Here is a 10,568-nt window from a genome sequence, read left to right on the forward strand (position 1 = left end):
ATCGGATCTTTAAACATCTTTAATTTTAAATAAATTTGCAAGGTCGCGTAAAGTCAAGAGGACTAGGTCCGAATAAGTAAGCACACATTCTAAAAGTTTGTTTTCTTACTGTTTACATTGTTCGTTGATAAGACGTCTTGTAATAATGACGAAGATTATAACTTAGAAAACATAGCATCGGATAATTCTCTTCATGATAAAGACCTTACAAAGCTACAGCAAAAGGACTTCGAACCTCTTGTGTCTCACAGACGGGATTCTGTGAAAACGTACTTCTTTACACTTCTTTAATCGATTGGTACATCGAAATTTTCGCGGAAATAAACTTTTGCGGACCTTAGAATTACGTATGCTAAACCTCGCGGAAGGAAATTTTAACAATAAAAATCGAAACTTAAAACACTTAATAATTAGACTATATTTTGACTGAAAGGATCATCCTGGGGACGAAGTTGCAATGTTAAGCAAAAATGACAGCTTTTTACTTGATTGCATGTTTGATTTTTCAGGGTAAATAAAAAAAACAACGCGATTATGAAGTAGAAGTATATTACAGAAAAATACCATTATAATATTTATAAATTCATAATTGAAGAAAATTATATTTCATTGCTTTGCCTGCCGTAATTAATGGGTGAAAAAATTGCTCTGAAAAAATCGCTTTATATCCCGTAAATACATTAAACCTTCTTCACCCCTAATTAATGGGCTTGGCTGTAGAGAAAGGAGAAAAAAACAAGATTTGGATCCAAAATAAAAGTAAGAAAAATTGTGTTCAATATCAAATAAAGAAAATACATTAGAGGTAATTTAAGCACTCTCGATCCCAGGACCTGCTGTCTCTTTTTGCACGTGCAGCGCCGATGAGAGACAAAAATCCCTGGAAACGAGGTTAGTAATTCAAGCAGATCTTGGTTGTTGAGTGGTAAAAACTAGAATTTGATTTTAAACTCAACGATTTGAAATCTGTGCGCCGAAAATGAACCACGTGGACTTTTAGGTGAATTTTCACTCAAAAACGAACGAATCGGAACGGACAATCTGATTGGTTACTTTCACTTGCTGTTCCGATTCAAAATGAAACAAATTTTCTTGTCAACACGAAGGAGAAAAATTATATATAAAAAAAGAATAATTAGCAGATGGCCAATCAAAAAGTATTTTCCTTGTTCCGTTTCGTTCTGATTCGATTTGCTCTTGAGTAGAAATTCAGCTTAACTATCTATGCGGGGGGTCCTATGTACGTTTTTGACAGTTAAGGGGAGGGTTGAGCACAGGGGCCAGAAGTAATTCTCCCCTAACAAGTCTTGAAAACGCCGTAGAGCCACTCTGTAAAGATATTGATCATCTTTAAAGATGAACATCAGAAAAGTTCAATAGCTTTTGATTTTGATTTTTTTCAAATATTTAAAAATATAACTTTAAGTAATTATGAAACAAGTACAACAAACAAAAACAAACATAAAGAACACACACACACACGTAAACAAAATTTAGCTTTAAGGTAATATTCTCGACACGACGTTTAAATGTTATGTCGAAATTTGCCGCCAATAACGTGATTTAACGCCAACAAAAGTCAGCGCAAAGACGATAATCGCAACAAGGAAACAACAATATCAGAATCATTCGCGGGCGTGTACAGAATCATCATGGAAAAAATATAAATTAACTTCTGTGAGTGTGAACATAATCATCAAAACAGTATCAGATTTTTTTGTTGCAAGTGTGAACATGACCATAAGAATAAAATCAGATTTATTTGCCGTAAGTGTGAACAGGATTGCTAAAACAGTCATTTTTTGTTGTGAGTGTGAACATGCCCATCGTAACAATTTCATTTTTATTTGGTGCGAGTTATGCACGAATGGATATATTTTATCGATTTAATAATTTTCTTAGGTATTATAAATTTTTTTCTCAAGTCAGTTCGTAAACCGCTTTCTTAGCACCAATAATATTTGATCGATGAACAAAGGTGGAGTCGAGTCCTCTATCAGCAATTTATAAATCTCCATCGTCGATGTCATTTATCGCGTCGCTTTCCGTTTTTTTTATGGAAACCTAATCAAAACAAGAAATCAGATAATTACGACTCATCCTTTGAATACGCATGACTAACACAAGAACAACACGAGAAGAAGACGAGAAAACAAGAAGTACACGAGAATAACACGAAAAGATAAGAAGTACACGAGAAGAAGACGAGAATAAGGCAAGAAGTACACGAGAAGAACACGAGTTTACACGACAAAAAAAAGAAAATACACGACAATAACATCCGCGTATGCTAAGTCAGCACGAGAACAGTACGACTGCACACTAGAACAATACGACTGCACACTATAATAACACGAGTACAGAAAGAGCTAAAAGTTCAGTAAAACACTTACTTGAGTATTGACACTCGTTCCAGATTCCTTAAGTTCAGGTAAAATTGGGTTGCCGCTTTTATCCTAAATACAATAATGTATGATTCAGGCCTTAACTTTGTTTTTTAAGCATGGCAAATTGGTAAATTTTGTATCACGACAGAGCATTATGAAAATGCACTCTTATTTTTACCAACAAGTGTTTCGAAAATACTTCTTACCTTTTTACACCAGCTACGTTCCATCATGATTCTTATAACACAACTTCCCATATATGTAAACTAAAATTTTTTACGAAGTTATATAAGCGAGATTTCAGATTTAAAAAAAATAATGAAAGAGATAAATTTATTAAGCTGGAGGTTCCTTTTGCAAGTTTATTACCAATGCGAATTTTTAGGCGAGGCATTGGTCAGGGGGACACATTACGAACATTTCAATGATCGCAAACAGAAATTTTAGGTCGCTTAATTAAATTCAATATCTTAGCCTATAATAATTTTTGCCGCGTTTTTTCTGAATCCACGGACCATTTCGGGCCGTCGCGTGGATTGTTCCGTATTGCCGACATGGTAAAAAAGTGCAAGTAGAACATTTTCAACGCTGTCTAACTGATGGCTACAAATAAACAAAACCAAAGGCAGCTAAGAATTTTAGCAACGTGATTCTGTGCAGTCATTTCGAGAAATAGCTAAGAATCGGCCTTTGTACAACTTAAGTAGGGCTTTATCATAAGGCTTAAAATACAAGAAAAAATGCACCACCTTAGCTATAGGAATGTCTGAACTTTTCGCTCGAAAAAAAAAACACACAGAAATACACAAAAAAACAAAAAATAAATAAATAAATAAAAAACATGGAAGTTTAAGAACACATCGTCATCATATTTTAATTTAAATCTAACCTCGATTTAAGTATTATTAGGATGAGCTTAAAAAATAATATACAAAAAAGACGATCTTTTATAGAGAGCTTTCGATGCGTTTTTAAAAATCTTTACAACACAACTTTAAGATCTTAGGAGAATTTAGAGATTAAATTTAAGGAGAAACAAAAACGTATAAAAACCATTCAATATATTTTAGATTTGAGGTGAAAGGTTACTAATAACAAAGTCTGACGTTTTTGTGAACACGCAATATTAAATGATAAATACTGCGAAAAAGAAACGATTGTATGTTGCAGAAATAAATTTAGGAGATTTCAGGAAAAGTCTATATTTGGGATTCTCCTAAATCTCCAGTTATGGAGTCTTTAGGAAATCAAGAGGACTGACACGAGCAAATGAGTATCATTTGTGGGGAGAAATTATGTTAATCAATTGAACTTTATAAAATCTATGCATTAATGTTACTAATGACAGAAAATGTCAAAATCTCCTATTACTTAAATATGACATCATAATTTATGCAGCATTTAAATGTGAATATCTTGAAAATGAAAAGAGCTTTTTAGGCTCTATGAAGAAGTCAAATATCAATTTATACCTCGGGTTTCCTTTAAATTATTTAGGAAATTTCAGGAATGTCTATAGGTTATCTAGAACATTTCTAGAAGATTTTAGGTGTGGTCACCCTGTTTAACATACTAACCACGAGTTATTATGTTTTAAAAACCTTCTAAATACTGTACGTTGAAGGTCACTCGTTCAACGAATAAACTTGCTTAAAAAAAGTGAGCAATTAAAAATCGATCACAAATAACACAGCTTTTAACTTGATAATACCAGGCTTTTAAATAGATAGTAGTGCCGACAAGTAGTAAACACTGACTTACAAATTTTGAAAATATTCGAACTTGTCTCTTTTTCTTCCCAGGTTTTTGGTATTCAAACCAAAAACACATAGCTTCAGTGTCCGCATCCCAACTTGTGATTTCGTCCCAATTAAATACATGTTCTTGATCCTACAATAGACATCATAGGTGAAGAAGCACAAAACATTTACAAACTTAACACCGTCCACCCTAGATGAAAAAATAGTAATTTAATTTCGGCCCACATTTATAGGTACAAAGATCCACAAACTTAACTAAAAACACATTCTACCTAAGAATCAAAAATTAGGCATACCTCTGGTATACCATCTGTTGAACAGGCGTTTAGCGACATATGTGTTATGCTAAACGTCACAATCACATGTCCTTCTTTCCGAGCGTCGCATTTGCAGTGTGGAAATTTGACAGTACCATAACCCACTAAAGTGCGAGCAACATCCAAAAACTAAAATAATTGAAACACTTAATTTAATTTCATTTAAAATTTCTAGTATAGAGTTTGGCATAAACGAGACGGGTGTTGTTGACTCGATTTACATCATAACCAGTCTTTTATTACATCATAAGAAATTTCACTAAAAACTTTAATGGTCTGAAATTATTGACGTTCAGTGATGCGTGTTTTCAGGATTATAGACCTACTGTGTGTATTACTTCACAAGTCGCACGTGAAACAGAAATGCAAAACTTCATTGCAACTTGACAGTTGTTTTTCACACAACTTTCTATTTACTTTATTTGCAAAAAAGTAACACATCAAGGCTATAACAAAACATGTAAACTTAGAAAAATAGAAAAAAATAACTAGTCATTATATAAAAAAATTCAGATTAACTGAAAAATATTTTAACAAAGAAATCCTGAGTGTATTTTGATTAATCCTGTCAAAATAGCACCAGGCTTTATTCCAACCTCTGTTTTAGCTAACCAGTAAAAAACCTGACATACTTCTTTTATATTATTTGAAGATTTAAGTTCTTTTATGTTTTGAATCTGATCTCCAGGTAGCACAAGACCTTTTCTGATATCATCAATAGCTTGTCCATATATTAAATTTAATGCTTTTGTATCTTCTGTTAGCTTTAACTCCTAAACATTAGAGAGGGAAGTGGAATCAACTTTTAGCAATAACATGGAATACACCTAATGTGTTAATATAGCCCACAAAGCTGATAAATTCATAGAAATTTTCTACTTTGGGCTTATAATGAAAATCTTGTAAAAAAATCAAGTTTGTCTAATCTTATTACTTGAAGTTGTAAAAATAATATTGATTAGATAAAAGATTTTGTAAACCAATAAAAGCCTACCCTTGACACTGTAAAGATCCATTTTCTTAAAGCTAAATGACTATCATTACTCTGCGCATATTTAGTGATAATTCTATGTGGAAATTCTGCATCCTCGAGTTTACGTTCTACAACGAATAGAAATGTGCTTTATTCTTCTTATTGTAAATAAAAAAGTGGTGTGTATCCTTCAGAGTCAATAAATTGCATTATAAAAAACTTACTGCTCATGGAACAAAACAAAACTTATAATGTTTCAAGTGTAGTAGGTAAAATAACAGTAAAAAAAAAATGCAAAATGTACAAAAATTCTCAATCTGCACACATACAAACATTGTCAAGACTGTTTCAAACGAGTTGACACACGCTCGGAAAGCTATTCTTTATTTAAAATAAAAACTTACCAAATCCGTTGTCAACGATTTCAAATAAACCAAAAAAAGTGGCGCTAAAATCTGTAAGTCCAGCCTTTTTCACAACAGCCTAAATAGTAAAAAAATTCTTGTGATATTCCACAATTTGAAAGAATTCAATATTAAATGAAAACCAACATCAAAGGAATACCCTAACAGGCCATTTCTTGAATAAAACTATGCCAGAACTACAAAAAGCACGCGGTAAAAAAATTACGAGTGCTATGGTGTGTGAAAAATTGCACTCGTAAGCAAAATTTACAAGCGCGATGTGAATACTTGCATGTGTGATCCACACTTAACTTTTTTTTGTTTACTGCAACGTTATGTTATTTAAGCTGTATAGAAATGAATTTTGTAAAACGTATTAACCACAAGTGCAAGGTTGAAACGTTGGACGCGATGATGTGTTGGCAAATTCATTATATGTTTTTGCCATTAAATATATTTCTAAACATTTTTGTTTTCTCTTTCTCCCTTTAAAAAGATTTTTTAAACTTTATTTAACATGTTTTTTCTTTGGTATTACATCACAAAAACATTCGTCTGAAAGCTGTATTAAGGTACAGGACACCTAACCTCTCCCATGTTCTGGTTATATTTAACTTGCATGGGTGCGCACTCTTCTCGCAGTATTCTCTGTGACAATGAAGGTCGTACTGACTTGTGGCATGGTTCCAATAGTCTTCCGTTTTTTGTTCGAGTCTCAGTGTAATGCACCAGCCGAGCATAAGAGTGTCAGCATGAAGGAAATGGGCCCACTTTAATGTTCTTTATACTTTTTAAACAAATCAATCACAAAGAAATGAATGTTATGTAAACAGCGTAATAGCTTTTTTTATCACTCTATAATATTTTAGAAAAAGAAAAAATTCACGAGCGCGAAAAAAAGCACTTGTAAACCTTTTTACGAGTGTGCGGGCAAGTGCGCGTGGGATCCCACTCGTCTCAAGGAATGGCCTGCCCTAAGCAAGTGATATAAAACTTATCTAGAAATTATTTTCTGGGTGAAAGGTCATTTCTGTTTACACCATGATAGAGGTTTATTACATTTTTTATTTTTCTGAAACGTAATTCTTAATATGCATACTTCATTAAACACATTTAATTAAACAGGTGCAAAAAATAACAGAAAATTGTAATTTCGAGCCTTCCAGAGATAGTTTGCGATATTGATGAAACTTGCAGATGGACATTGTTCTTCTTCCCCTGTTAGTGCTGTGGTTGTTATTTTTTAAAAAAGTTAATCAATTATTTGAAATTTTCCTAAATGCTATATAAAAACAAACTATGAAAAAATGTTTTTGATATAAGATATAATATAATTCTTTGTTAAAATGCTTTGAATGTCAAACTGTAAATATGTGAAAGTACTATTCTGGCTTAAAAGTTCTGAAGGATGGGGCAACATGCCACTCCCTTCCTCTATCTTGGTATTGACGGGCATCCAAGATACGGGAAAAATAAAATAGCAATAAAAGAAGTAAAATACCTCATAAACTTTAGCTGTTCGTAGTTTTTTTGAAACTGTCAACAGCAATGAAGACTTGTTTGGAAGGTTTATTTTAAATTCCACCTCTTGATTTTCAACTGGTCGTGGCTGTTGTTGTTGCAGTGATGGAGAAGTTGTCTAAACAAATATAATTTGGTCAGTCAAAGTGAAAAATGTGTCAAACTTTATTCACTTGTTTAACATCATTATTACAGATTCCTAAAAATATTTATTTTTTCAAAGATCTACTTATATACATAAATCTTTCTATATACAATACAACTGCAAATAATCAAAAAAATAAAAATACAGATGCTGTTACTGTAAAAATGACACACATGCATACTAAATAACAACAGCTATAAATATCAGATACTAACCGTTTCCTCATCTTCTTTCAAGAAATCATCTAGTATTTCTGATTCACCAATAACACGCACAGCAGCGACTAATGTCATGACAAAATTGTTACACATAAATAGTTGCAGACACATAATGCTACATAATATACAAGACAATGAGGGATCGATTTCGAAAATTTATTTTTCGAAAAAAAATGAAAGCTTGACTAAATATTTTGGAATTATTTATAAGAACTATTATCCCTACAAACACCTTCATGCTAATAAAAATAGACTGATAAGAGAAAAAAAAAGACAACCTTCTTCAATATACGATTCCAAACCACGTCTTCTAGCATCCAATTGTTGTTCAGACAATGAAAATGGCCACTTGCTTGGAAACTTTGGAAAGGGGTAATCTCTAAATCGTCTTTTTAGCTAAATATGGCAAATAAAACTCTGATTGTCTTTGTAACAACTGCAACACAGTAATAAATAAATTATATTTTACCTCAGCATGTAGAGCTGCAAATTCTTTGTATCTTCTAGCACAAACATATGAACCCGATATATACACATTATAAACCTGTAAAAAAATTGTACGACATAATAATGTAATTTACATATAAAGACTGAACTTAACTCTATTCAATTTTGTAAATGAATAATGATTTAGAACATAGATAAGAATTTTATGGATTTAAAAAGAACCTTTGTTAATAGACTAGTAAGGTTTTGGGACATGCTTTAAGGATGTGATTGGCCAGTAAGTTAGGACAAGTTTCAAAGAATGTGATTGACCAGTGAGTATAAAACAGCTATTAATTAAGATAATATCTTATCTTTCAAAAGCAAGAAAACAATATGTTTCCATCTCATATACTTTTGATAGAAAAGTGGTTATTTATATGCTTCTATGTCATCATCATTTATCATAATTCTCGGCTTAACTTCTGTTTTCCATGCTAGCATGAGTTGGACAGGGTATATTAATGACCCTCTTCCAATCTGATCTAGACTGTGTTAGATCTAAACTCAACTTCCTCTGTATCAAGCCTGTCCTTATAACCTCCTGTCAAGTCTTTCTCGGTCTACCTCTGGGCTTTGCCCTAGGAACTATCAAGTCTCTACACTTTCTTACCTCTTTCGAAGTGTCCCAGCCAATTCAATCTTCTTATCTGGATTACATCTTTAATTCTAGGGATACTTAGCCTGCTTCTTAGCTCATCTGAACTCTTTCTGTCTCTCAGACTGGCATTACATGTGCAATATGTGCGAATGTTTATGTATTACAAAATTTCATGAAGCAAGGAGTGAATTAACAATTGTGAGATAGTGATTTTGTGTGATTAAAAAGCAATTTAGTATCACAAGCTTAAACAGAAAAGGTAATTAAGAATTTCTTTCGATCATCGCAAAGATATAAAATCATTGCAAATATATAAAATCTACTTACTACATATTTTTCACCATTCTTGTCTTCTGTTCGAAAGTCTGGTATTGTGATAGGAACACTTTTCCTTTCTGAATAGTCAATATAATCTCTACTACCAACAACATCAGCAGGCCCATCAAGTTTCCGGGCTTCACTCGGTGTAACTGAAATAATCGCCATTGTCAATGCATTTTCACCTTGTCTGATCAGATCGACAACTTTTCGATGATCTGCTCCCTCACAATTTTCATTGTTTCTTAAAAAGCACAAATTAATCTTATTTCGCTTTTTGGAGGTAAAAGTAGCAAGAAAAGAGCCAACTTCAGGATTTTAATAATTAAAGCGTATGCAAGCATAGATTTGTTTTCTTCCAGACACTCCATTGTACAGGGGTAAAGGAATTTGCAAACTGCATGTTTGTGTCACAGAAAAGCATTGTAAAAAGGGCCATATGAGGAAGAGGGAGGGGAGGACGGTTATTTCTAATTGGATAAAATCGAAAAACACCAGTAAACACCCTGACCTTCTTTTGAGGAACATTCTGCAAAGCCTGATTATAAGTAAAGTTTTATTCTTTCCAGTCTTTATTCCGTTTTAAGCACCATTTTTGTTTATGATGAATGAATATGGATGTATTAAAAAACTTTACGTCTTCTGATATATCAGTTTAAAATACCAGACAGTTGTGTGGATAAAATGTGTACATGTGGGAAATTTTACATCTAGATAGCTAGGTAGTAGTATGGGTATGCTGAGCTGAACAGATTTGGAGATTTCTAGCAAGAGGGTGCCGATAAGGCGCAAACGGCCACGTATATAAGGGCGAGGTTAGGCAAGTTTTTGAATTAAGTTGACAGTTGTCCCCCGAAACCGCCAGCACTTTCCCGAACTTGCCCAGAGCATTCCCGAAATGCTATTCCTTGCAACATACCATGCGGAGTACAGACATTGTTCAGGTTTGTGAATACTTGATTTTTTTATCAAAACACCAAACCCACCTGAAAACACCCGCACTTTTTACGGTGCATGCTACTTTTATTGGTACCCTGGTTTTCTAGTTAGAAAAGTTTTGAACACAGTTGTTCAACAATTAACAATTGCAAAATTGAATTTTAATTTTCCTGTTTTGCTAGGTGAAAACTTACACCATTAATATTCTGTCACCAACAAGAACACCTGCTCTGTCAGCTGGACCACCATCCAAAACTGCACTTATCATTTGAAGAGGAGGATATAAAGTTCCATTTATAGATCGTAACTGTCCACCTTCTGAAACTTGGCCACGAACGTTAAATCCAAAGCCTCTTTCTCCTTTTCTTATTTTCACAACTCGTGGTCCATATGGATCTTTAACAGGAGAAGAATCATCATCTTGCATCGAGTCTTCTAAATCAGGCTTTTCGTCGGCCATCTTCTTTCGAATGTTGTTATTTTCCTAAAAATTATTAGC

General features: G+C 33.1%; 1 protein-coding gene across 1 annotated transcript; it reads right to left on the reverse strand.

Moving 5' to 3' along the window:
• Positions 1-532: 532 nt before the first annotated feature.
• Positions 533-10,561, reverse strand: LOC130640842 (sorting nexin-27-like). Its single transcript, XM_057447413.1, has 14 exons — positions 10,264-10,561; positions 9,140-9,374; positions 8,195-8,269; positions 8,004-8,121; positions 7,723-7,790; positions 7,343-7,480; positions 5,842-5,920; positions 5,459-5,565; positions 5,097-5,237; positions 4,444-4,593; positions 4,149-4,277; positions 2,594-2,653; positions 2,394-2,456; positions 533-2,064 (listed from the first exon to the last, which is right to left on the reverse strand). The coding sequence occupies exons 1-14, from the start codon at positions 10,527-10,529 to the stop codon at positions 2,005-2,007; spliced, it is 1,689 nt and encodes a 562-aa protein (XP_057303396.1). The 5' UTR covers positions 10,530-10,561; the 3' UTR covers positions 533-2,004.
• Positions 10,562-10,568: the final 7 nt, after the last annotated feature.

Source organism: Hydractinia symbiolongicarpus, chromosome 1 (genome assembly GCF_029227915.1).
Source record: "Hydractinia symbiolongicarpus strain clone_291-10 chromosome 1, HSymV2.1, whole genome shotgun sequence".
Taxonomy (NCBI): Eukaryota; Metazoa; Cnidaria; class Hydrozoa; order Anthoathecata; family Hydractiniidae; genus Hydractinia; species Hydractinia symbiolongicarpus.

Excerpts from the sequence above, each read along its gene's own strand:
- LOC130640842 (XM_057447413.1), bottom strand. The coding sequence starts at position 10,529 with ATGGCCGACGAAAAGCCTGATTTAGAAGACTCGATGCAAGATGATGAT. Across the intron at positions 4,594-5,096 it reads CTTCAAATAATATAAAAGAA|TTTTTGGATGTTGCTCGCAC; the intron begins GTATGTCAGGTT and ends CAATTATTTTAG. Across the intron at positions 2,457-2,593 it reads AACGTAGCTGGTGTAAAAAG|GATAAAAGCGGCAACCCAAT; the intron begins GTAAGAAGTATT and ends TATTGTATTTAG.